Raw genomic sequence first — 27,517 nt, forward strand, 5'->3', positions numbered from 1 at the left:
GGGCAAGACTGTGATTGATGGGGAGGCGCTCACTGCTCAGACCCCGCTGAAGGGGAGCCCCTCCCCAGAGGCGCCTTTGGAATGTCCAGAGCTCTGGTCCCGCTTCTCCAAACGGGAGTGCCTAATCCTGGAGGCACATTCCAGGATAAAGGGGGTGGGGAGAGGCTGGGCCAGGGGAGGAGCAGGAAAAAGGGCTATAAGGCCGTGGTCCAAGCACAGGGGAGAGCTAGGCGGGCCATGGCGGATGTCCCTGGGGTGCCGAGACCGGTTCCCGCAGGCCCAGAGCCTCGGGACCCACTGGACTGCTGGGCCTGCGCTGTGCTGGTCACAGCCCAAAATCTGCTGGTGGCTGCTTTCAATCTTCTCCTGCTGGCGCTGGTACTGGGGACCATCCTGCTACCCGCTGTCACCATGCTAGGCTTCGGCTTCCTCTGCCACTCCCAGGTGAGCCAGTTCCCCAGGGTGCATGTGAGTGCCGGTGAGTGTGCGGTTGCAGTGTGCTCTGTGGGCCCCAAGTTCCCGGCGTGGTCTTGTCAGCTGGGGTTTGACATACCGTCTCCTCTGTGCCTCCTCTTCTTCCACAGTTTCTGCGCTCCCAAGCACCCCCTTGTACCGCACACCTGCGGGACCCGGGCTTCACGGCCCTGCTGGTCACTGGATTCCTGCTCCTTGTGCCGCTGCTCGTGCTTGCCCTGGCCAGCTACCGTCGCCTGTGTCTACGCCTTCGCCTGGCAGATTGTCTCGTGCCCTACAGCCGAGCCCTCTATCGGCGCCGGCGTCCCCCACAGCCACGGCAGACCCGGCCCTCACCAGGATCCCAGGCCATTCCCACATCAGGGAAGGTCTGGGTCTGAGGATCCCAAGCCAAGAACCATGTTGACTGTCCTCTTCTCCCAGGCAGCCCAAAAACTTGAAGCCGGGGTGGGGGTTGGGGATGTCCCCCTATTTACCCTTCTCACACCCCTCAGCCAAGTCCTTCCTCTTTGGGGAAGAGCAGCATCTGTGGATCCACTGCAGTCGAAAATTCTGGAAAAACCACTCCTACTCTCATTACCCGTATCTGAATCCTGGGCTGGACCCTGCAAGTACATAACCTCCCACACCCCATCTTGTGAATAGAACCACCGACCTCTTTTTTTTTTTTCAGTGCAGCTAGTTATTTACAGGCTGGGGAGCGAGGTTGGAGGGGAAGGAGTGGTCATACATCAATAAAGGATGAAGGAACTGAATGTGCTGCTAGGATTCCGTGAATAGAGGGGGCCCCACACCAATACTATGAGCCCTGTCCATGCTTGGAGCAGGAAACATGGGGTGGGGGGAGGACTCAAGCATAAAGATGGCAGTATCCCTGGGCCTCCTGGCCTTCCCTTATCGCATTTACCCGTTCTTCCTGACCAGACCCCAGAGCTCAGTCCCTGACCCCAAACTCACCTCCCCCACCAGAGCGGTGGAGCCTGGCCTCTGCGGCCTGTCTCCCCTTGGGGACCCAAGCCCGTTCTCTGACCCCAGCTTAGAGGAACTCAGCATTGCCAGGACGGGGAGGAAAACAATGGGCCTTCCGGAGCAGGATGACGCCCCCTCCTGCCTTAGCAAGGGAGGGAAGATGAAGGGTTCCACCCAGGGGCCCACAGCTCGGCCTGGCCCCAGTCCCACCCAGAGCCTGAGGGAACCTTTGGCAGCCCTGGATGTTCAGGCCGGGAAGAGGGTCGAGGATGCTCCTGAGCTCAGAAACCCTCTCCTGTAGGGGTGGGGTGAGGAATCCCTGTCCAGCTACCCCAATTACACGGACACAGGGCTCTTCGGTCACTTTTAATGGAGTCAGGGCGGCGTGACCTCGATCAGAGATAAGGAGGCCCTGCCAGGTTCTCTCTCTGCACTTCGATGGAAACGATGTGGTGTCCAGGCACCATGGCCAGGCCCAGGACACGGGGTTCCCCCGCAGAGAAGGAATCTAGAAAGAAGGGCCAGAGCGTCAGAAGGCCGGCGGCGCCGGTCCCGCCCCTTCTGGGCCGCGACTTCCAGCCCCAGAAACTCGGGGGGGGGGGGGGCGCGGGTCATTCCAGGGGAAACGCCAAGCACGAGGCTCGTCCGGCGCGCTCGGTGCTCTCCCCGGCCACTGACCCGACGGCTTGAGGAACTCCTGAGCCGAGCCCAGGATAACGTTGCAGTCGCGGTCCGTGCAGAGGAAACAGCCGACCAGCGTCCGCCCGTCCGTCATGCGGATGCGCATGGTCTTGTTGAGCAGCGCCTCCAGCTGCTGCCGCGCGCGCGCCGCCGAGCAACCTTCGCGCTCCCCTTCCGAGTCCTGCGCGGGGACACGCCCTCAGCCCGCGCCGCCCGCCCTCCCGCCGAACCGCCGCTCCCGACAGCCCGCGGGGGGCTCGCCCGGCCGAGAGGCTGCCGGGAGCTGCGGTCCCCATTCCGGCCCCCCTCTTCCTCCCCGAAGCCCTCGAGACCCGGCGCCAAGCCCGCGCTGACCCCGGCGCTGGAGGTGCTCTGACGCCGGCTGCAACAGCCGTTCTCCTCTCGCAGCAGCACCGCTGGTCCAGCGCCGGCCATTTGCCCCGGGGCCGCCTCCGGGCCCTTCGATTTCGGAACCTTCCGGAGCCAGCGGCCTGAGATCTCGCGAGCGCGTCGACTCCTCCTTCGCGAGATCGCGGCCGCTTCCAGTCCTCTCGGCAGCTAGAGATATCGCGATCTCTGCTCCAGGACTTGCTCCCTGACGCCCAGCGCGCCGCTGGCTGAAGATATCGCGAGAAACTTCAGCTCTGGTGCTTTGCAAGTCCCGCCGGGAAGCTGGGGCTTAGCGAGAACACGTTTTTCCTAAGTACATCCCGCCCTGCGTTTGTACCTCCTGAGCTACCCCACTCTCAATGCCACCCCCCCCCCCCCCGCCTAAATTATGTAAAACAGCGTAACTCAAGGACCCGAGCGGCTGTTTCGAACTACGTTTCCCGTGAGCACGCGTAGTCCTGGCGCCTCCTCACCCGCACGGTAGGTGGTATTCACGGACGGTGGCTGTAAAGGGACAATGGTTTCCATGTGAGCGGATAACGCGCTCCCCTTGGCTCCTGCAAAACAGGGAAAATGATTCACTAAGTGCGTGCAGGGGCGCTAAGAAGCTTCCGAGGAAGCCAGAAGCACGGAGCAAGAGACATGTCGCGGCGGGGTCTAGTGCAAGGACCAGATTTCAGCAATTTCCAGCGTCGATATTTCACGCCATCTGAAGTCGCCCAACACAATATACCGGAAGACCTCTGGGTCTCCTACCTGGGATCCGTGTACAACCTAACGCCATTGGCACAGAAGTACAAGGGTAAGGGACACACTTTGGGCTAGGGTTGAGGTGTGGTGTGTAGATGTAGGACTGGTTGGTTCGGGGGCTGCCAGCACCCACTGCGGCTGCTCCTTCTCAGGAGATTTGCTCCTGAAACCCATTGTGGAAGTTGCGGGACAGGACATTAGCCACTGGTTCGATCCAAAGACCAGAGACGTGAGTTTTCGCGGGACCTGGGGTCGGGGGAGGGGCACTGGAGAGCTGGGATGGGAGGAAAAGCCGGAGCCGGTCAGACCTCAGGTCGTGACTGCTCAGACCCTTCCGCCCCAAACTCTGCTTTAAAGATTCGCAAACACATAGATCCTCTGACCGGCACCCTGAGATACCGCACCCCGCGGGGCCTGTTTCTGCACATCCCACCTCAGCTACCCCGTTCGGACTGGGCCAATGATTTCGGAACGCCCTGGTGGCAGGGCTCAAAATACGAGGTGGGGCGGCTGTCATCCAAGACCCGTAACATTCGCATCATTAACACGCTCACATCGCAGGAGCACTCCCTGGAGGTAAGAAACTGCTGCGTGAGGCGGAGGTTGGAGGCAACTGAAATTCCTGCACCCGCAGCCCTCCCCTAGCAAGTTTTCAGGCCGTTTGGTCTCCTTAACCGGCGGCAGTTCTGTGTTCTCTACTTTAGGGGAAACTGTCGTGAATGACAAAAATACACAGCTCCTTCACCAAGTACGGGGCTATTCATTGCATCTTAGCATTGGTGATTCTTACAACTTCTTCCATGCTGTGTTTACCATGGGGATGAGTTTGGGACGCTCGCTTTAACCCTTTTGGGCCAGAAGTGGCTGCCATAAAAACACTTTGGAGCCTTTTGTTACTGCTTGCTAGAGCTCCAACTTACTTTCTGAGCCTGTGGAGTGTCAGAAGCTCCAAAGTGTGTGTGTATGTGTGCGTTGTAGAGCCCGAAATTCAGAAGCACATGTGTGTCTGTGGAGTGTCTGAAGGAAACTTAGAAGCATGTGTGCATGTGTGAGTATGTGTATGTGTATATGTGCACATGTGCACAGGCGTGTGTGTGCGTGTGTGTGTGTGTTTGTTCTAGAAATCTGGAATGGGGTGCCAGGCCTTTCCGTCAGGTGGGACTTCCTTGTTCTCCAGGTGGGATCTCTGGAGTCAGTGTGGGAAATTCTGCATCGTTATCTCCCCTATAATGCACATGCAGCCAGCTATACATGGAAATATGAAGGGAAGAAGTTGAACATGGATTATACCCTGGAAGAAAATGGAATACGAGATGAAGAGGAAGAATTTGACTATCTCAGAATGGATGGTGCACTCTACACACCTGCAATATTGCTCTACTTCAACGATGACCTTACAGAGCTATAGGAAAGGACATATGTAACTCATGTAGAATCAAGACCTGTTTCCTGTTTCTGTGCCCTGTAGAAAAAGTATGGGAATGAAGGTGGGGTGCTCCTGGATTCTCACCTTCATTACATTCTGGGAACTGGCCTTTGGATGGGAATGCCAAAGGTCCAAAGATCCTATTCCCCAAATCCTTTATAATGGCTCAGAGAAAATCAGGGATAATACTAGAAGAGCATTAATTTTTAGGAATAAGGACCAGACAATTTGGACTAGGTTATAGCACTTGTCTTGCATACAGCCACTCGGGATTCGATCTCTGGTACTGCAATATGGTTCCTCCCCCTCCTCTCTGCCCCCAGAACCACTGAGTGATCTCTGAGCACAGAACACCTCAACACCCCTGGGTTTTGCTCCAAAACAACAAATTATTTTTAAGGATGGTACAAAAAATTTTTCAGGATCACTCCTTGGATTAGGGAGATACATAGGAGAGAGTACGATATAGGGAAATAGTGAAAACTCAGGCAAAACTTACATAGTGATGAAAACCTTTTTTTGGATTATGGTGGAAATGGAATGACTGCAGGAAGATAAGATTTAAAAATTGTAATAGAAAGCATCTATTACTATATAAAACTGCCATTCCTTAGTGAATGTATTTTGGCAGCTGATATATCCAAGGGGAAGACTGCTATGTGTTAAAATAACTGTCAGATAGATAGCATTATTGCTATTTTACAGTTACGATTTTTGAAGCTTAGCACAAAGGCACTCCAGTTAGTAACCAGAATATAAACTCATTTGTCCATGTTCTTTTTCAGCATAAAGAGAATATCTCAATGTCTAAACTAATGCTAACATTTGTAACAACTACTTCTCTGAACAAGTGTGTTTAGGCAGTTAAGTACGTCATTGAAACCTAAGGCTCACTGGCTTTTCTGAGTGGTGTATTGTAGTGACTGAGAGAAGGCTGATTGGGAGTCCAGTGTTAGCTGAGCAATGGCTTGAGGCTATATCCTGTTTAATTCAATAACAACCTTTTTTTTTTGTCTCTCTTTTTTGTTTGGGTCACACCCAGCAGTGCTGGAGTATTCTGTCTGCTTAGGGAACCATATCTGTTGCTTGGGTTGGAATCTGGGTGGGCCATGTGCAGGGCAAGTACCCGGCCCATTGTACTGTGTCTCTGACCGCAGCAAAACTTTTCTGACTTTTTTGAAGCAAAAAAAGGAAGTATTTACTGACCAGCACAAATTAAAATGAAGAAAGGGCCTTAGGATTGGAACATAGGTTGGGGAGCAAAAAGGAAGCAAACAGTATTGTATATTCAGGATGGGTGCTATCCTCTCAAGGGAAGACAAGGCTGTTTTCTTTGCAAAATGGTGGCTTTTTAAGAGGGGGCTGACAGGATTGGTGTAAAGATAAGAGCTAAAATAAGTGAGAAGTAAGTGTTCTCTGATGACTAAAAGAGAACAGTCATGGGGTACAGTGGCCAGAGCTGGTTCCTTTGTGTGTGTGTAGTGTGTGTTTCCTTTGGAGAGACATACCTGGTGGTGCTCAGGACTTGCTCGCGTCTCTGTGTCTCAGGGATCACTAGCGGTGCTCAGAGAACCAAATATGGTGCTGGGGGCTGAAACTATCTGGGCACACGGTGCAAGAACCCTTCCCACTGTATTGGCTCTCTGTTCCCTTTACTTTAAATCAAAAGAGGGAACTAAAAATCACCAACAGATGAACTTTCTGACAGAATCCGTCAGGGAGAGGTTATAAGCAATCAGAGTGCCTTCCAGATAAATGAAGACCAGGGTGAAGTGCAGATGGCCCGTGAGAAACTGAGTACCTCTTGCTAGAAACTCATATCCAGTTGTGAGGGAGCTTCTGATTTGCTGACTTTGAAATATCTGGACAGCGGTGCAGACTTAGGTACTCCACTAATGGCTTCAGCAGGATCCAGGCGCCCTGTGAAATGGATACATCATGTGTAATGAAGAGTCTGTGAAGTATCGGAATCATTTTTTGATAATCAACTGTTACTACCTTTTGGGAATCTTGATCCTTCCATTAAGCCCCTAACACTATGCTGTTGCTGTAGCAAAGGTGCTCAATTTGTTTGGCCTGCCACCCCCTTTTCAGAAAAAAATTACACAAAAATTCCCCTTCCCTACAGAAATCTATCTTTAAGTTAAAGAGGAAGTATTCTTCCCATTGCACCCCAGGCTACCTCCCCCACCCCCCAAGCAATCATTCCAGCACCCTGTGGAGTTTAGGGAGCAGTATCACCCACTTTGAGAAACAATGCAGAGCATACCTCAGGGCCTCTGCCTGTGGGACCTGCCCAAACTTGCACTTCTTTCAGAGGCTCCTACTTTAGTGCCTCTCGCTAGAAACTCATACCCAGTCACTTCTGTCTCTTAAATGTCTCAGGAATACTTTTGTGTAAACTATCATCAACTCTTGGCCAGACCCTTATGGAAAACTTCCTAGCCATTTCTGTGCACAGCAGAGCAAAATGTGAAAAAGAAACTTTTAGAATTCTTCAGTGGTTTCCAGTTCCTCTTGGAATAAAGCCTCAGCAGCTATCTCCGTTCCTTATGCTCCAGCCACACTCGCTGGCGTTCATTTGTCTCTTGCTCAGAACCAGACTGTACTCTGCTTGCAACCCTCTCCCTTCCATATTTCCGTTTTTCCTCCTAGCTGATCTTCAGTTCCTCAGGGAGGCTTTTCTCTTCAGTCCCACCCCCTGTGCCCCCCCCCCGCCCCCGCCTGCGGGGGAGGGGGGAAGGGAGGGGCGGGGCATCCAGAGAGGCTCAAGAGTTATTCCTGGTGGTGCTCACTCTGGGGACCATGCGAGAAACTGGGGATTGAACCTGAGTTGGCTGTGTGCAAGGCAAACGTCCTACCTTCTGGACTGTCTCTTCTCCAGCCCCAACATTTTTCTTTATATAGGCCAAGACTTTGGTTAGATTTCTCCTTAGCACTGTATATATTTCAGAGTATTTAACTACAATTGTAACTTTAAAATTATGGATGTAAAAAATAAAATTATAATGTAATCGACTGGCAGGCTACTAGACTGTAAGCTCGTAAGGGGCAGAGATTGTGTACTCTTGTGTACTGCTGTTTTTCTAAGGTTGGTGGTACACAGTTGCTGCTCAATAAATTTTGGTTGCCTGCACTCAACATCAAGTGAATTAATCTGTATATAATAACATTTCGTCAGGAATATTGTGTCCTCGGAGGCAAGGTGGTACCAAGAAATAGGACAACAGAATCCTGTGCTGTAATCCACAGGTTCTTTATGTATCCACGATTTGGGACTACTTTCTCATTTCGCCGCCAGGTGGCTGTAATCGCCTACATAGTTGTGGAGAGGAAGCTTTAGAAGAGGGAAAACACTTCCGTGTTCTCTAGAGGTTAGGGTTGAAAAAGTGGCTGGAGGAGGGTCAGATGTAAAAGGAGAAACCACATGGCTACTATTATTTTAGGTTTATTCCTGTTTTTAAAATGTTTCTGGGTGCCGCAGAGATAGTAGGATAGAGTGTTTGTCTTGTACATTGCCCTATCCGTTTTCAATCCTGGGCACCATATGTGGTCCCCCAAACACCGCCAAAAGTTCTTGAGTATAAAGCCAGGAGTAATGCCTGAGCACTGCAGGATGTGTCCTTCCCCCAAAAAAGTTTCTGGCCACTCTGGGGGTCCATAGATGTTGGGGATTGAACCGGGAGGCTCCTGCATACAAAGCCACAACCTTTGTGCCACCTCTGCAGCTAATTAAATTTTTTCCCATAAGCTAATGCCAGGAGAGGAGTATCATGTGAAAAGTAAAAATTCCATGATAGGAAAAGTACAGAGTCTGACTGCAGGTGTGGGAGTGTATGGGGCAACCTGTAGGAGGAATAAAAACCACAGTTTGGGGCCTGGAGAGATAGTACAGCAGGTAGGGTGCTGGCCTTGTATGCACCTCATCTGGGTCCAATTCCCAGCACCCCATAAGGCCCCTGAGCCCTGCCTGGAGTGAACCCTGAACAGTGAGTCAGGAGTAAGTTTTTAAAAACAAGCTCATTTTGGGGGGGGGGGGGGCAGGTGCTTTGGGCCACAACCAGCCATGCTCAGGGCTAGCTCCAGGCTCTGTACTTGGGGATCACTCCTGTAGGGCTCTGGGAGCACCTATCCATGTACTTCTGCTCCATCCAAAAAAAAAAAAAAACAGTTGACCTTTACACAACTGGGATTTGAACTCTAGAACTTACAAATTTTTTTTTACTTTGGGCAGGGCTTGGGGCATTATATGGTGTGCTGGGGATCAAATCTGGGTCAGCCATGTGCAAAAGCAAGTGTCCACTATATTATCTCTGGCCCCTACATGGATTTTCTTAAAAAGTACAATTATGGTATGATATTGTAATTGCATTTTCCAGTGATTTTCATAGTATTTATATTTTTTCTAGCTTTGCTAAAATACAGCATAACATAGCTGCAGATTTGGCTCACATAGTAGAGCACATACGCTGCATGTGTGCCCTGGGTTTGATGCTTGGCACTACATTCAACCCTCCAGGTACTGTTGGGTCTGGCTTCCATTTTAAAAAATGGGCCTGACAGCTCAGATAGAGAAGGGAGCACCAAGTAAAGGATGTTGGGAGGATCCTCCCAGGATGGGAGATGCATGCTGAAAGTAGACTATAGACCGAACATGACTGCCACTCAATGCCTCTTTTGCAAACCACAACACCCAAAAGGAGAGAACAAAAGGGAATGGCCTGCCACAGAGGCGGGGTGGGATGGAGGGGTGGGGGTGGGTGGGAGGGATACAGGGATTATGGAGAATGGGCACTGGTGAAGGGATGGGTATTCGATCACTGTATAACTGAAACCCAAGCACAAAAATTTGTAAGTCTACAACTGTACCTCATGGTGTTTCACTAACCAAAATTTAAAAAAATGGGGGGCCTGAGAACTTCTGGGTGGGGCTTCCAAAACAACAGGAAAATAGGGGCCTGGGAGATAACGCAAAGGGCTGGAGTGCGTAAGCCAATTTTATCTCCAGCACCATGTGCTTCTCTCCTGGGCTACTTGGAGTGACCCTAAGATTCCCTGAGCACTGCTTGGGATGCCCCAATATAAAAGTAAGTTTTGCTTTGTTCTGGATTTGGGCCACACCTGGTGGTGCCCAGGGCTTACTACTCCTGGTTTTTTGCTCAGGGATCACTCTTGACAGGACTTAGAGGACCATATGAGGTACCAGGGATCAAAACCGAGTCAGCCACAGCTAGGAGAGACACCCTGCCCATTGTACTGTTGCTCCCAGGAAAAATAATTTTTGAAAATTCACAGTATAACATATAGAATGTTAATAGACTGTTACCAGAAAGGCTTCTCTAGTAGTTCAGTTGCCTCTTGAACAATGCAAGCTGGGGGTGGGAAGTTAGGTGTGTTAGGAACAGGTGTGTCCCTAATACTGTTGAAAATCTATAACCGACTCCCCCAACTTTGGGGGGGGGCCCAAAATGTGTAGAGGCTACTTCTGACTCTTTGCTCGGGGTCACTCTTAGCAGTGCTCACCTGACCACAGATGTGGTGCCAGGGATTGAACCAGTGTTGGCCACACACAAGGCAAGTACCTTCCTCCTCATACTCTTTCCAGCCCATCCCCTAAAACTTAACTCCAGTGGTCATTTAGCATCCACTGATTCAGGACCTTTCTATTTTTACGCCCCCACCCCCACAGATACTCAAGTTCTAGAATTCTCAAGTCTGATAGTTGACCCTTCTTTTCCTCTCTGAGTTCCACAGGTGCAACTGAATTCATGTACGTGGAGCCCGTGGCAATGGAGAGCCACCTGTATTTACTGAGGAAATTCTGCATAGGCACAATCCAAACTCACATTTGGATTGAGCAAGGGTCAACAGTGCTTTGATTTACTAATAATTGACTCTCTTTGGTATGAAGCTCTCCACTGGGAACAAGTTTGTTCTCTATTCAAGATTGAGGAGTATGTAAAAAATGCCCAGTATAAAGCCTAGAAAGTATATAGAACAGGAGTGTGGGATCAAAGTCCTCATGTTGATTTCTTTCATTTTTGGGGGGAGATAGAAAATGGACATGCTTCTTGTTCTCAGTAAAACTAGAGTAATTCCAAAGGATTAATTGGAAAGTATTTCCCATAGTCCTCGGTCCGTATGTGCACACATCATTGGGAGCACTGTATCTTGCTGGAAACTTGCCTACTCAATGGGATAAAACATACACATGAAAAGGGGTTGGAGAGATAGTATGATGAGTAGGATATTTACTTTGCATGTGGCTGACCTGGGTTCAATTCCCAGCACCCCGTATAGTCCCTTGAATATACCCAGTAGTGATCTCTGAGCACAGAGCTAGAACTAAGCTCTGAGCACAGACAGGTGTGACCCCTCCCCCCCAACAAAACAAAACCATATACACAAAAAGATAAAGGGGTAAAAAGTATAGTGGGTAGGTGTTTGCCTTGCATGTGGCCAACCTGGGTTTGAACCTGGCACTCCACATGGTCCCCCGAGCCCCACCAGGAATGAGCACTGAGCACAGAGCCAGGAGTAAATCTTGAGTACTACTGGGTGTGGTCCCCAAACAAAATATAGACAAAAATAGTATCGTATGGAGGATCAAGTTGTGGTAGAAAGTTTCTTTACGAAGAAGTCATAGGTAGACGACCTCAAGAAACGCTTTCTAAGGTATGTGGTTTGTACGAGCATGAGCACACACGGTCTGTTTTATTGTCACAAAGTGCAAAAATTTCCATCAGCACGTATTTATAATTTGAAGACACTGGAGAGTAGTTTTCTTTTTTTTTTTTGGTGTTTTGTTTTTTTCTTTTTCTTTTTGGGTCACACCTGGCGATGCACAGGGGTTACTCCTGGTTCTGCACTCAGGAATCACCCCATATGCTCAGGGGACCATAAGGGATGCTGGGAATCGAACCCGGGTCGGCTGTATGCAAGGCAAACGCCCTACCTGCTGTGCTATTGATCCAGCCCCAAGGAGAGTAGAGTATTAAGGATGACAATACTATGTGGTCCCAGGATTCCTGATACTTGTCTCAACTGTCTACCTCAAAGTGTTATTATTTGTATTTTCATGGCAGAAATAAATCTTCATCCTTGAGGCTAAGTTTATGATTGACCTGAAATATTTTTCTGCTGTCCTAGATAGATCCTGAACAAGGGGCCTGGATGAATTTTGAACAACGGGATCTACCATTTGGGCTTGAAATCATAAAACTGATTATTACTTCAGGATAAGGTTAACGTGCCCAGATCACAACAGCTGAGTGTTTTTTTTTTGTAGGGGTACTGCTATTTATTCAGCCACTGATTAGCTGATTGAATTGTGCATGAACTCCACCTTACTTTTTTTTTCCCATTTTTTATCATTTTATTTATTGAATCACCGTGAGAGCAGTTACAAAGCTTTTGGGTCTAAGTCTCAGTCATACAATGAAACACCTGTATCTTCACCAGTGCCCATTCTCCACCACCAAAAATCCCAGTATACCCCATCCCACACCCTCCCCCTGCCTGTGGGGCAGATGATTTCTACCTTACTCTCTCTCTACTTTGATCACATTCACTATTTCGACACCAGACCCATCATTATTTGAGATTTTACCCCAACACTCAGATCTGCTGAAAAGGCAACAATAGACAATTTGTGTTCTGTTGCTGGTTATGAATAACATATGATGTGTGGCTGCAGTAGGGCCATGTGGTTTTGAAATTCCGAAATTTTAACACTTAAATCTGGAGGGATTTCTGCCAAAAGCCACTGGGTTTCGAGATCTGCTCCTGAGTCTCTGGGATCATGGTCGTTGAGCAGCTTGATGAGGAGCCAAAGAGGCTGTTCATGGGTGATGACTTGGGGTCTCGTTGGGGTGGGGAGGACAGGCCCGGCTCCTCTCCCCCACCCCCATCCTGTGAGGCCCAACAAGTTTCGTCACTGGGGGCCCAAGCCTGACTGTCCAATGGCCTCTGGAGGATGACAGCCACCAAGTCGCCAAGAGGGAGCAGGCAGAGGGATAGCACCCATTCCCCCCTGGGGTGGCCCGGCGACAGTAACCTATTGCGGGGTCCAGACACATTTCTGCCAAAAGCTGCTGGGTTTCGAGATTTGTTTCTGAGTCTCTGGGATCATGGCCGTTAAGCAGCTGGATTAGGAGCCAGAGAGGCCATTCGTGGGCGATGACTTGGGGTCTCGTTAGGGTGGGGAGGACAAGCCCGGCTCCACCCCCAACCCGTGAGGCCCTGTGTGTCTCATCACTGGGGGCCCAAACCTGACTGTCCAGTGACCTCTGAAGGATGGCGGCCACTGGGCCACCAGGGGGAACAGGCCAAGGCACGAAACCTATTCCCACCTGGGTTGGCCCAGCACCAGCACCGGTAGCCTACTGCAGGGACCGGACAAATTTCTACCTAAAGCCGCTGGGTTCCAAGATTCGTTTCTCCGTCTCTGGGATCATGGCCGTTAAGCAGTTCGATTAGGAACCAGAGAGGTCATGCCTCCAATTATATAGCTGACCAGAGGTGGTTTGTGGGTGTTTCCCACATACCTAACTTTTGGCCGTTTACTTTCTTGGTAAACTTTGCCCCAAGTTTTTGAGGTCTGGCCAAAGGCACAGCAGCAATATGGGGTATCTGGAAGTCTGAAGGCGCCATGAGGCTGCTGATGCACTCGCCTCACAGGTACAGATTGACCTGCTGGCGGCACCAGACCCCCTACAACAGCTGAGTTTAAGTAAACCTTCTAGATATGTTAGAGGGAGATCTGCTATGGCACAGCAAAAGCACATGGCGGTTTGTTTTTTGAGAAATCAAACAATAAAAAATCTGTATGACTTCGGAAGTGAAAATTAGAAGTTCAAAATATAAATACACCATACCACCACCAGGTATTAGAACCTGTCAAACATATTTTTAAAATTTATTTTATATTTTGGTCTTGGAGATATAGTCAGTAGTGATCAGGGCTGACTCTTCGTTCTGGGCTTAGGGATCACTTCTGGTAGGACTCGGGATTATATGGAGTGCTGGGGACCAAATCTAGGTTAGCCACATGCAAGGCAAGCACCCTACCAGCTGTACTATCTCTCCAGCCCCATGAAATTATTTTTTTTTTGGACCATACCCAGTGGTGCTCAGCAATTACTCCTGGTAGGTTCCAGAGATCAGATCATATGAGCGCTAGGGATTTGACCTGGGTCGGCTGTGTGCAAGGCAAACTCAATAGCCACTGTATTATTGCTCTGGCCCCATGAAATGCATTTTAAATATTAGCGAATGAGCAAGTGAAGTGGTACTATTAAAGTTGGGTCCAGGATAAAGGTTGAAATGAGGAACAAAATGGTGGTAAAACTGCTACCCTCTCAGTAAGTTTCTTACTGTAAGCAGCACAGTTCCTGACCTTCAGGAGTCTAATGTGTTGGGCATCCACCTTTAATCATTGTAATTAACTTGTATTCCCCAATGGCCATATAAAAGGCTAGTATACAGTAACAATAAATATTTGTTTCAGGAAAGAATTGTGTATGTCACCCCATTATTTGAAATGCGGGAATGTGAAACTCGCGATCTAAGAGGTGTCTCTTGCCACTTGTCCACTCCCAATAGCCGAAGAGATTTGATCTGGATAGAGTGACGTGCTGATAAATTTGGGGGGAGGGGAAGGGAAGAAATGGGTCACACCCTGTGTGCTCAGGGGCTATTTCTGGTCTATGTTCAGAAATGACTCCTGGTGCTTGGGGGATCATATGCGAGGACTCAAATTGGGGTCAGTAGCATGTGGAGCTGCGTGATGCGTGTGTTCGGTGGCTGAGAACCGCCTCCCCAACCTCCTCAGCAGAGAAACAAAAAGACCAGAGACCACAGACTAATGGTAAAAATGGCGCGTTTAATGCAGAGTTGCTAGCATACTTAAAGAACATCTGAAGGGGGTTGAGGTATAGGACTGCACATAGGTGTGAGTAATCATTTACAGAGGTAAAGCATTTTGGCGGAGGCAATTCTCTTGGGGGATTAACTCAAGGAGATGCTCGTCTCCCAGGGGCATCTATATGGCTTTTCTCTTTCCCTGTAGTTGTACATATTAAACAATTAAGTTCACTTCTCAGTAATACTTGCAGTTATTTGGATAAACGCAATACGAGACAGAGGTTCCAAAATTTTGTCCCCTGGGCCCTGAGAGCAAGCAAGGCTTTTACTGTAAATCCTAGACTTTAGTTTGCAGGCCAGTTCAGCATTCCTGTGGAGGTCCTGTCTCTTAAGTCATAACAGCTTGTATCAAAACTCTGCTTTTATGCTTTCTAGACTGTCCCATTTCGATGCCAGAGTATCTTTGCCACTCGCCCCAGGCCCATCCCAGTCCCACTGTGGAACCTCTGTTTAGGAACTATGGCAACTGAAGCCTGAGTCAAATAATTATGATGGATACCCAGATATATTTCAGAGTCAATCAACTCCCAAATATTAATATTAAATATTAATGGTTTTTCTGTGTTTAAGCAAAGAACATTGCTCTATGGCAAAGTATGAAAAAGGCCCCAGGGGAAATAGAAAAGCGGGTAACTCACTCAAATACAAAATTGAGTTACCAGGACGTTTTGACATATAAGCAACCAAGACTGACTGGAGGAATTGTGACAATGAGAGGTAAAACACAAAGGAAAGGTTAAAGAGAAACTCAGGGGTGCTCACAAAAGCACTGTAAGCTTCTCTGGGGGAGGAAAAAGGGCAATTCTCTGATGAAGCCTAAAATACTTCGGGTTAATATCCAACATAAGCACCTTACCCCCTGTACCTGTGCTGATAAATTCTTCCCATCTTCTTACAGAGTAATAAGACGGGCTATATTGGACTTGTCCTTAATCAACAGCCAGAGTTATAAATATTAATCTACCATATCATCAGTTGAGAATGTATTTGACTCCAAGTAATAGAAATTTGATTGCTGGGCTTAAGTACAAAGAAAAGAACAAAAGGGTCTGTGCTGTAATGAATTCATTACATAGGTTATCAGTGTATCAGGCAGCTCTGTTGCCATATTTTTGCCCTCATGTTTTTCACCTCCCTGGTGGTTCTATTTTTAGCCTGTACTATGGTTAGGAAGAAGGAAAGGGGATGGAAAAAAGAGCCATGCCCACATCAAAGCAAAAAATTTTCCAGATATCCTTAGATTTCTGCCTATGTCTTGGTGATAGAAAATGCATTAGAAAATGACCTTCCACTTCAAGGTAGTCTGGGACAGTATTTTATATTGACATCTATAATAAAGACCTCCACTACTATGGAAAAGAAATGAAAATTGGGTAGCAACTAATGACGTCTCCACAAGTAATGTGAAAGTATTATTCATCCATTTGAGAACAAATTTACTTGTTATGCACTTTGTACCTGAAACTGTTGCAGATACTGAGGAAACATCAGTGAATGAGCAGGTAATGTTTCTACATTATTGGAACCTACACTTTGATGGAATGAACAATAAACAAGTTGACAAGATCATTTCCGGAGTATGAAGAGCCACATACTATTATGTACATATATACATACACACATATATTAAAAGTACTGTATGAATTAGGAAATAGCTTGAAGTTGGTTCAGCATCACATAGTCTCCTTAATACCACTATAACAATCCCAGAGCAATGCACTGGGAGTAGTCCCTGAACACTGTCAGATATGGACCCCCCAAAAGACAAAAGAACAGAATCACATGAGGATGGTCAAGGCTTGCCTAAGATTAATTTATCTGCAGAACTGCAGGTCTGCATTTACTTGCATTAATCATTTAATCCTCGTAATGCATAAGTATTGTTTTTGTTTATACTGTGGGAAAACAATGAAGGGGCTGGAGCTATAGTACAGCGGGTAGGGCTTGCACGCGGCCGACCTGGGTTTGATCCCCAGCATCCCATATGGTCCCCCGAGCACCACTCTGAGTGAAGAGCCAGGAGTAACCCTTGTGCATCGCCAGGTGTGACCCAAAAAGCAAAAAAACAAAACAAAAAAAAGGATGCACAAGGAGATAAAGGAACTTGCCAAAGGTCACATGACTAGTAACAAATGTAGGTGGGCTTTTCACCAAGATTGTGATAGGCTTAACAACAACCACTGAATTGCACCACTTTCCTAGATGGTGAAGGTCTGCTTAACAAAGCATCCCAAGTATAAGTGGCTTAAAACAACCATTAGTGGAATTTGAAGACACTACAGTGGTTAAGGCTCATACACCCCACATAGTCCCCTAAGTGCCATCTCTTCATTGGATCATCAGATCTGTTGGTTGGCTGAGTGAGGTGCCTGGACCTCTTGAACACTACTTGGAGGTTCCCCCTGAAATGAAAAACTCAACATGAAAGTAAAATTATTAATTTTGCTAGTGTATTTGTAATTTGAGCAGGGTACAGTGAAATGTGTCAATAGGGTAAACTTTTGTTTGAGGGCCACAACCAGTTGTGCTCAAGGATTACTCCTGGCTTTGTGCTCAGGGATCACTACTGGAAGGCTTCAGGGAACCATAAGGAGTGCCGGTGATCAGATCAGCTGTGAGCAAGCCAAGTGTACTATCTGTGTACTCACTGTACTATCTGAGCCCCATCAACAGGGTGAATTGTTAGGAGCTCGAGTATTATCTCCAAAATGGCTCATTCACCTCTGGCAAGTTGAAGCTGGCTATTGGTTCTTTTCCATTTGGGCCTCATCCCATGACATGGTTCCAAATAGTCTGGGGCTGGCAGTATGACTCAATTGATAGAGCACACGCCTTGCATGTGAGAGGTTGGGTTTGGTCCCCAGCATCACATGGCCTCTAGCACCAACTGAAGTCGACTTAATAGCTCCCAAGTACTGCCAGGTGTGCCCCCTTCCCCCCCCCAAAATAATAAAACCCAAAACCTCTAGATATCCAGGAGAAAGTTGCCTCGGCTTTTGTAACTACCTCAAAAACAAGGGGAGAGAATTAGACCTCACCTCTTAGTGGGAGATGTCAAAGTTACACTTTGTAGTAATTGTAATAGAACCTTGGATATGATATATATTGTGGCCATTTTGAAAAATACAGTCTGCTACAGATGCATTTGAGTACAATGGAAAGAGATCCTGCCCAATAAAGGAATAGGGGTGGAAAGGTGGTCTAGGATTGTGTGTGAGTGAACCTATCTTGAAAATCTAAGCTAGAATCATTGTGTCACTTTGCACAAACTCAATTTATCAGTAGAATACAACTGTTATATGTCAAGTTCCTTCTTGTTTAATAAGATACAATCTTTTACCTAAGAACTCACAGTAGGATATTCAGAAAACCACAAGAGCCTCTCACTTAGTTATCTGCTTTCATTTAAACATAGCAGTCACGGGAAATGTTTAAAATTCTTCTGTTTAAAGTCTTGAAGAAAGGAGGTTGGGGCTGGAGCAATAGCACAGCGGATAGGGCGTTTGCCTTGCATGTGGCTGACCCAGGTTCGATTCCCAGCATCCCATATGGTCCCCCGAGCACCGCCAGGAGTGATTCCTGTGTGCAAAGCCAGGAGTAACCCCTGAGCATTTCTGGGTGTGACCCCAAAGAAAGCAAATATAAAATAAAGTCTTGAAGGGTACCCACTATGAAGTAGTAGGACATCCTCACCATAATCTAAACAACCTTTCCTGATTTGGCTCCAGCATGCTTGTCTTTCCTCAATGACCTTTCAATTTCTGAGACCCCACCAACCTCCTTTCTTCTTTCTTCTTTTTTGGGTCACACCCGGCTGGGAATTGAACCCAGGTCAGCCGTGTGTAAGGCAAACGCCCTACCCGCTGTGATATCGCTCCAGCCCCAACCTCCTTTCTTTAAAGATTTTCTGACAGACTGCTCTTCTTTTTGGGTGGTGGTGGGGGGGGGCACACCCAGCAATGCTCAGGGGTTACTCATCTCTGCATCCAGAAATTACTCCTGGCAGTGCTCAGGGGACCACATAGGGTGCCATATGGATTTGAACCTGGCTACATTGTGCAAGGCAAATGCCCACTTCAGCATGTAACACTTCACCCCTCTACTCATCACGTGGCCTACTGGTTTATAGTTTCAGCTTAACTGTTACTTTCTTGGAGTTCTTACAATCCCTTCAATTAAATCAAATATTCCATCACACCCTGTTAGGGTGTCCTAAAGGTAAAGGTAAAGGCCCTCCCGTTGATCGTCGATTTGCTCGAGCGGGCCCAGTAACATCTCCATTGGAGACTTTGTTGTTACTGTGTCTGGCATATCGAATACTCTCGGTAGCTTGCCAGGCTCTCCAAGAGGGGCGGAGGAATCGAACTCCGGTCGGCCATCTTGGCCGCTTGTAAGGCGAATGCCCTACCGCTGTGCTATCGCTCCAGCCTAAACATCATTATTATAATTAAAATGTTTAGTGTAGCTAGGAGGGCACACCCAGCAATGCTCAGGGTCACTCTTGTCTTTGTACCCAGAAATTACTCCTGGTAGTGCTCGGGGGACCAAAAGGGGCATGAGGATTAAACTCAGTATGCAAGCCCTACCTACTGTACTATTATTCTATCCCCCAAATATACCATTTTATTATCATTTTTCCCCCATGGGTCTCATTTTATTTTTCACATCCAAAGTTCTCAAAAGTGCCTCTGGACAAGAGAAATAATGCTTTTGAAAAATCAACATAGACCAGAGTCACAGTCCTTGGCCTTCCCAGTTTTGGATGATCTGGTAGACAAGAAAATCCAGAACCCCAGAAGTCCTACAGTTCCCAACCCCCTGCACCAAGGTAGAGGAGGGAATTCCTATGTCACAGTTCCCACACACTTTCAAGGAATGTGCTTTTATTTGCTGTTTTATTTGTTGGACAAGACCCTGAGTCCTTCAGGAGACACTCAGAAGACAGGAAGTCTGAGAGTGAAGCCACTGGTAGTCACAATCTTCTTCAGCTTTTCAGAGTCAAGTAGAGCAGCTATTATTCCCTTCTGCTCCTCCTTGCCTGTCTTCTGTTGAAGTAGCAAGTCAAATAGCTGATGCTTTTCCCTGCTCCAGGTAAGGGTGAAAAGACATTGTTCACAGGAGTGTTCTGCCTAGCTCACTGATGAGGTGACATGGCAAGTCAAGAAAGTTTCTCCATGTTGTTAGATTTCTTTTTTTTTTTTTTTGCTTTTTTGGGTCACACCTGGCAATGCACAGGAGTTACTCCTGGTTCATGCACTCAGAAATCACTCCTGGCAGTGCTCGGGGGACCATATGGGATGCTGGGAATCGAACCTGGGTCAGCAGCATGCAAGGCAAAAGCCCTACCCGCTGTGCTATTGCTCCAGCCCCCATGTTGTTAGATTTCTTGGCTGAGGTCACCAAGTAGTACATTTCCTGAGCTTGTGAATTCTTCAACTCACTGCCTCTCCTTTCAGCGAGATCACAATTGCAAGGCAGGTTCTTCTGCCACTGTTCCATCCCCGGGGGCCTCAAATTCGCATTTTACTTTTTTAGTGAAATGAAATAGTTTTTTTTGGGGGGGGGGTCACACCTGGCGATGCACAGGGGTTACTCCTGGCTGTGCGCTCAGGAATTACCCCTGGCGGTGCTCAGGGGACCATACAGGATGCTGGGAATTGAACCCGGGTCGGCCGTGTGCAAGGCAAACGTCCTACCCGCTGTGCTATTGCTCCAGCCCCTGAAATAGTTTTATAGAGAGAAATATGAGGGGAGAGAGAGACAGAGATACATGTTCAAGACTGGGAGGGAGGTATTGAAATTTGTACACACACACACACACACATAAATATAATTTACACACACACACTACCACAAATTATGGCAGTCGAGTTTCCCACATTTGGGGAAATCGCAGGGGTCAGCACATCTGGAGTGCAATGGATAAGCCTCGCCCTGGGAAAACCACCTTCATGATCACTGTATCTCCACAGCAGTAAGGTGTTTGCTTTGAGTGCAGCCTGCCGGCCGAGCCAGGTTTGATTCCTCTGCCCCTCTCAGAAAGCCCAGCAAGCTACCGAGAGTATCTCGCTTGCACGGCAAAGCCTGGCAAGCTACCCGTGATATATATACCAAATATATATACCAAACACAGTAACAACAAGTCTCACGATGGAGACGTTACTGGGCCTGCTCGAGCAAATCGATGAACAATGGGAGGACAGTGACACACACACACACATACACAGTGGTGCTCAGGATCTCTCCTGGTGGGGTGCAGGGGACCACAGAATTACTGTGCTATAGCTCTGTTCCCCAAATTTACATTTTAAAAGTGTGATTGACTACAATTTCTAGAGAATGGATTAGAAGAAGTAAAGAAAGTGGTGTAGTGGCAATAACTCCAAGAAAGAGATGATAACTGGAACCAGATCAAATTGTAATAGACTAAAAAAGATGAACTGAAGTGAGGGACAACAGTACAAACTAATAACTCAGTAGCAGTGGTAGATGGAGAAGTTAAGGATAATACCCAAGTTTCTGGCCTGTTTTTTTTTTTTTGCGGGGGGAAGGATGTCAGTTGATACCCAGAGGTACTCCTGGTGGATTCAGGGGAACCATATGGGGTTCTAAGGATCATCTGGATTGGTCAATTGTCAACCAAGTGCCTTAACCCCTGTATTATTTCTCTGTCTCATAAGCCACTATTAAGTAATAACTTGAGATCCCTTGAGGGATCCTGAGATTGGCATTATTCAGCATCTAAGTAGCAGCTGTCATGATTAGAAAATTAGACCATATTTATGACTAACATTTCCTCTAACAGCACTTTGTTCTTCCATTAGAAGAACTGAATCCAGTTAAATGTGATTTGTTTCATATCATACCAGATTTGAATATATTTATATAAATCATGGTGAAAGCAAGGAAATGGGGCCAACTAATGAAAGCAATAATAACTAAAGTTAGCCCTTTGCTCCTTTAGTTGCAGGTACTATAAATAACTCAGGATGGAGAGATAGCTCAAAGGATTGAGTGCACACTTCGCATGCAAAAGACCTAGGTTCAATCCCTAGAACAGCAGAAGCAGCAGGGGCAACTACTGAGCAGAGTGGGAAGTAGCGCCTGCACATCACTGAGTATAGCCCCCAAACAAATCGGGCTATGAATCTTCTCACAATGAAATAATCTTAATTCCTGTTAAGTACATTTGGTTGTTTAGAATAATAAGCACTTTATAGCCATTTTTATTATTTATTTTTTACTAGTTCTTTGGGTTTTGGCCACAACCTGTGGTGCTCAGAGACTATTTCTGGCATGCCTCTCAGGAGTCGCTGCTTACACTGCTCAGGGATCAAATCTGGGTGTCCCACATGCAAAGTATGTGAATTCGCATATGCTTTTAGTTAACTCCATAAATCCTCACTATCAGGGCCAGAGTTATGGGGACAGTGGGTAGGGCATTTGCCTTATAGGCAGCCAACCAGGGTTCAATCCCTAGCATCCCATATGGTCCCTGAGCACAAGTCAGGAGAAACCCCTGAGCACCACCAGATGTGACCCCAAAACAAAAACAACTCACTACTGCAACAACCTCACTCCTATAATCATAGGAGAAGGGCATCCTGTTTTTTTTTTTATTAGTGAAACACCTTCTCGATGGATGCATCTGATGCTAGTGTACGTGCATTGAAAGTACAGCCCGCCTGTCCTTCGCCAACTATAAGACCAAGATGACTGCCCTCCGACGTCCTGATGGATCCATCACATCCTCCAGAACGGCAATGGAGAAGATTATCCATGACTTCTACTCAAATCTCTTCGATAGCCATGTCCACTTGCCGACATACCAAATTCCACAGGATGGGTATGTCGTTCCCAACGTTCTCCCTTCCGAAATCCGACACGCCATTTCGTCAGTAAAGAAGCAAACAGCACCCGGGCCAGACAAGGTCAGACCTGAACACCTGAAGAACCTGCCGTCAGTACTCATCAATACACTGGCTCGGCTCTTCACTCGCTACCTGTCTGAATGCAAGGTTCCATCTCAATGGAAAACCAGCAGGACCGTACTACTGTTCAAGAAGGGAGACATCCATGATTTTTGGCAACTATCGCCCGATCTGCCTATTGTCTGTCATCTACAAGTTGTTCACTCGAGTCATCCTGAATAGGATTGGCAGAACACTAGATGAAGGACAACCATGTGAGCAAGCAGGGTTCCGCAAAGGATTCAGCACCATCGACCATATCCACACGATAATCAAACTCATTGAGGTTTCTCGGGAGTTCAAGATGCCGCTCTGCTTAACGTTCATTGATTTAAAGAAGGCCTTTGATTCTGTTGAGACGGAAGCGGTCATTGAAGCCCTAGCCAATCAGGGCATTCAAGCCCAATACATCAGGATCCTCCGTGAGCTGTATTGCGGATTCACTACCAGGATCTCACCATTCTACAAAGAAGTGATCGTTGATGTCAAGAGAGGGGTGCGGCAGGGTGATACCATTTCACCAAAACTCTTCAGTGCCACCCTCGAGAACATCATGCGACGACTGGAATGGGAAGGAATGGGAGTGAAGATAGATGGTCGGCAACTACACCACCTCCGCTTTGCTGATGACATTGTTTTAATAACACCAAACATCAGCCAAGCGGCACAAATGCTGGCCGACTTTGACCGTGAGTGTGGAAAGGTAGGACTACAGCTGAATCTTACGAAGACAATGTTTATGAGAAACAGCCTTGTTCCTGACGCCCCATTCGCTCTCAATGGAACGACCATCTCCGAATGCAACAGCTATGTGTACCTAGGTCGAGAGGTCAACATGACAAATGACCTGGCACCCGAGCTGCGTAGGAGGAAGAGAGCAGCTTGGAACGCCTTCAAGAACGTCGAAGAAATAGCTAAGAGGACGAAGAACCTCCGGCTCCGGGCACATCTCTTTGATTCCACTGTTCTTCCTGCATTAACATATGCCTCAGAGACCTGGGCCCTACGCAAACAAGATGAGAACGCCATTCAGGTCTCCCAAAGAAGAATAGAAAGAGCTATGCTTGGAATATCACGTTTCACTCAAATGAGAGAACGAATCCGGAGTTCTGACATCCGTCGACGATCAAGGATCAGGGACGCTGTCTCATTTGCCAAGGTGTCGAAAATCAGATGGGCTGGTCACGTAATGAGATTTAAAGACGACCGTTGGACTAGAGCTGTTACTGATTGGATTCCACGGGATGTCAAGAGACCGCGTGGCCGCCCACCTACCAGATGGTCAGACTTCTTTGTCAAGGTCATGAACGATCGGTTTGAGGCCCTCCATGTTCCCGGAGCGAAGAGATGCCATTGGGCTACACTAGCACGCGACAGGGACAAATGGAGACGTTACTGGCGCCCGCTCGAGCAAATCGACGACTAACGGGAAGTTAAGTGATTAAGTGATTAAGTGAAACACCATGAGGTACAGTTATAGACTTAAAAATTTTTGTGCTCAGGTTTCAGTTATACAATGATCAAGTACCCATCCCTCCACCAGTGCCCATCCTCCCCCACCACGGGTCCCAGCATCCCTCCGACCCCCCATTCCCCCCGTCCCACCCTGCCGCTGTGGCAGGGCATTCCCCCTTGTTCTCTCTCTCTTGGGTACTGTGTTTTGCAAGAGAGGCATTGAGTGGCAATCATGTTTGGTCTATAGACTACTTTTAGCATGTCTCTCCCACCCTGGGAGGGTCTTCACAACACCCTTTATTTGGTGCTCTCTTCTCTATCTGAGCTTCCTTTTCACCTAGCACATGTGGCTGGCCTTCAAGTCATGGAGCAAAATTCCTGGTACTAATCTCAGCCATTCCTGGGTGTTAGTCTCCCGTTTTGTTGCTTTATGTTCCCCATATGAATGCAATCTTTCTGTGTCTATCCCGCTCTTTCTGACTCATTTCGCTTAACATGATACTTTCCATGTAGTACCACTTGTATGTAAATTTCATGACTTCATCTTTTCTAACAAATACATAGTACTCCATTGTGTAAATGTACCAAAGTTTCTTTAACCAGTCATCTGTTCTCGGGTACTCAGGTTTTTTCCAGATTCTGGCTATTGTAAAGAGTGCTGCAATGAACAAACAATTGCAGATGTCACTTCGACTATACCTTTTGGGCATCCTGTTTTAAGGATGAAAATGAGAAGCCAGAGAGCACAGCGGGTAGGGCGCTTGTCTTGCAAGCAGCTGACTGGGGTACAATCTCCAGCATCCTATATGGTTCCCTGAGCCCATCAGGGGAGTGATTACTGAGCTAGGAGTAACTCCTGAGCACCACCGGTGTGTCCCAAAAACCAGCAAACAAACCAAAGGATGAAGCCGGGGTCACGGAGGTTGCTCAGAGAGCTGGCGAGCAACTTTGCATGCAGAGCGCCTGGGTTTCCCAGCACAGCACAGTCCCCCACCGAGGGTCACTTCAAGTGGCCCCAAGCACCACAGGTATAGTCTGCCCCCAAAACAAAACGGGGGAAAAAACTGAGGGAGATGAGATTTAGGGATAAGTAGCTCACCCAGGGCCACTCTTAGTTAAGTGGCTATAACTTAGTACTACCTGAGACCAAAAGCCCAACTTTTTCTTTAAAGAAGTAAATAACTTCATTATTTAATTTCATTACTTTCTATTTTAGATCATTTTTAAAGTATTTTTAATAGAATTTTTTTTTTGGCTTTTTGGGTCACATCCTGTGATGCTCAGGGGTTACTCTTGGCTGTGCACTCAGGAATTATTCCCGGCATTGTTCAGGGGACCATATGGGACGCCGGGGATCAAACCCAGGTCAGCCGCATGCAAGGCAAATATCCTCCCTGCTGTAATATCACTCCAGCCCCTAAATAGAATATTTTAAAGTATTAGTTTAATTTACTAATATCCAACTTAGTCTGAAATTAAAACAACTTTCATTGTCCAGTGAGCTAGAAGGTGAAAGGGCTCAAGAGAAAGCAGAAGGCCTGGAGGAAGGCAATTTGGGATCAGTGTTGGCAAAAGTATTAGGATAATTCTGAAATAACTGGAAATTTTGATGAAAAGCAAGGTATTTTTTTTATTAGTGAAACACCATGAGGTACAGTTGTAGATTTACAATTTTTTTGTGCTTGGGTTTCGATTATACAATGATCAAATACCCATCCCTCCACCAGTGCCCATTTTCCACCACCACGGATCCCAGTATCCCTCCCACCTCCATCCCCCCATCCCACCCTGCCTCTGTGGCAGGGCAATCCCTTTTGTTCTCTCTCTCCTTTTGGGTGTTGTGGTCTGCAAAAGAGGCATTGAGTGGCAATCATGTTCAGTCCATAGTCTACTTTCAACATGCATCTCCCCTCCTGGGAGGATCCTCCAAACACCCTTTATTTGGTGCTCCCTTCTCTATCTGAGCTGCCCTTCCCCCTAAAATGCCCGGCTGGCCTCTAAGCTATGGAGTAATCCTCCTGATGCTGATCTCAGCTATTCAGCAAGGTATTTCTTGAGGGTCATGGGCCAGTAGCAAAAACAATGAAATGTCTGAAAGGAAATGTCAAAATGTTTGATTTTGCCATTTTTAATAGAAGTATTATATCCAGTTTCCATCATAGTAGTCAATCAAAGTAGGTAGGTCTAAAAGAAACTGGGAGAAGACAATGATTTGGTTTTTATATCTTCCTCTTAAGAAAGTCCCTTTATTTACTTAGTGAAGAGCAAGAAAGGAAATAGATTCAGCTAGAAGGCAACAATTGCAGTCTGAGCAGGTTTGAGGTCAAGAAGAAATGCAAAAGTTTATTCAGACCCTTCTGGTCAATTAAGAACTGAAAAATAGTCTCTGAATTTAGTAACTAGGAGGCTCTTAGTGATTCAGTGAAGTCCATTTCAGTGGTGGAATGGAGATGGAGGGCAGAGGGATGGAAAATAGAAAGTATACACAGTAAATTCAAGAAGCATGGCTGTGAATGGGCAGATAGAGATAGGGTGGTGGCAAGGGTTCCACAGACCTTTACTAAAGTTGGGAATATTTCGGGGCTGGGGACCACACCCAGAGGTGGTGTTCAGGGCTTACTGTGGTTCTGTGCTTAGGGGTCTCTCCTGGCAGTGCTTGGGGGACCATATGTGGTGCTGAGGACCTAATCAGGTCAGCCCCCTAATGCAAGGTAAGCTCTTTAACTTCCATATTATCTTTCCAGTCCCTAAAGTCAGCAAGGTTTAAGTACCTTTAAGTGTGACTGGGAAACAGCAACAAAAATGACAGATAAAGGAGAGTTAGGGGATCACCGAAAACCACTTAGTTCCTGAGAAGGTGGGAAGGTCCAGGTTCCAGAGCCCAAGTGCAACGATTAGCTTCAGCTATAATACGAGGGAAGCAGAAAAAGACAAACATAGTTAAATATACAGATTTAGTATCATATTTCAAAGGAGTTCTCATATGTAAATGTAAGATAGGATTTTCTACTGGAATATAAGATGTAAGAAAGAAAACTAACAAAAAAGTTTCTGAGTAGAGACACTGATCTTAAAAGTCACTGTATGTTCTTTCGGCACTTTGCATCCTAGGTATAAAGACGGTTGGAGACAGCCGGATTGATCCAAGGTTAGGGGTTTAGGGGAGGGCAATGAGAAGCTGGCAGGAGATAGAAATGATAGACTATGGAATCAAAGTTGCATAGAGAAGATGAACACAAGATAAGAGCTGATTAGAGTGCTCCTGAGTCCAGGTAAGGGAGGTGGAAAAAAGAAGAATGTAGCCAAGACAGAGGACTTGGATTTAATATTTCAGAAGAAATAAGTCTAAAAGTGGAAGACAGAAGTAGGATGGAGATGAAAGGCTTCTGGTTAAGAAGTCACAGGCAGGGGCTGGAGCGAGAGAACAGCGGGTAGGGCGTTTGCCTTACATGCGGCCAACCCAGGTTTGATTCCCAGC

General features: G+C 47.2%; 3 protein-coding genes and 1 non-coding gene across 4 annotated transcripts; 2 read left to right on the forward strand and 2 right to left on the reverse strand.

Annotated features, from left to right (window-relative positions):
• Nucleotides 1–81: 81 nt before the first annotated feature.
• Nucleotides 82–1,145, forward strand: TMEM88 (transmembrane protein 88). The gene is made up of 2 exons (XM_056114901.1): nucleotides 82–444; nucleotides 585–1,145. Exons 1-2 carry the CDS (start codon nucleotides 82–84, stop codon nucleotides 852–854), a joined length of 633 nt encoding a protein of 210 aa, XP_055970876.1. The 3' UTR covers nucleotides 855–1,145.
• A 658-nt stretch (nucleotides 1,146–1,803) lies between these two features.
• NAA38 (N-alpha-acetyltransferase 38, NatC auxiliary subunit) lies at nucleotides 1,804–2,676 on the reverse strand. The gene is made up of 3 exons (XM_056114907.1): nucleotides 2,479–2,676; nucleotides 2,122–2,305; nucleotides 1,804–1,951 (listed from the first exon to the last, which is right to left on the reverse strand). The coding sequence occupies exons 1-3, from the start codon at nucleotides 2,557–2,559 to the stop codon at nucleotides 1,839–1,841; spliced, it is 378 nt and encodes a 125-aa protein (XP_055970882.1). The 5' UTR covers nucleotides 2,560–2,676; the 3' UTR covers nucleotides 1,804–1,838.
• Nucleotides 2,677–3,083: 407 nt separating this feature from the next.
• LOC130024231 (cytochrome b5 domain-containing protein 1) lies at nucleotides 3,084–5,035 on the forward strand. The gene is made up of 4 exons (XM_056114898.1): nucleotides 3,084–3,316; nucleotides 3,417–3,493; nucleotides 3,622–3,840; nucleotides 4,442–5,035. Exons 1-4 carry the CDS (start codon nucleotides 3,157–3,159, stop codon nucleotides 4,670–4,672), a joined length of 687 nt encoding a protein of 228 aa, XP_055970873.1. The 5' UTR covers nucleotides 3,084–3,156; the 3' UTR covers nucleotides 4,673–5,035.
• Nucleotides 5,036–20,434: 15,399 nt separating this feature from the next.
• On the reverse strand, nucleotides 20,435–20,597 carry LOC130024519 (U1 spliceosomal RNA). The gene has a single exon (XR_008792597.1). It is a non-coding gene; the product is annotated as a U1 spliceosomal RNA (small nuclear RNA).
• Nucleotides 20,598–27,517: the final 6,920 nt, after the last annotated feature.

The sequence above is a fragment of the Sorex fumeus genome, unplaced genomic scaffold (genome assembly GCF_029834395.1).
Source record: "Sorex fumeus unplaced genomic scaffold, SorFum_2.1 ptg000028l, whole genome shotgun sequence".
NCBI classification, from domain to species: domain Eukaryota; kingdom Metazoa; phylum Chordata; class Mammalia; order Eulipotyphla; family Soricidae; genus Sorex; species Sorex fumeus.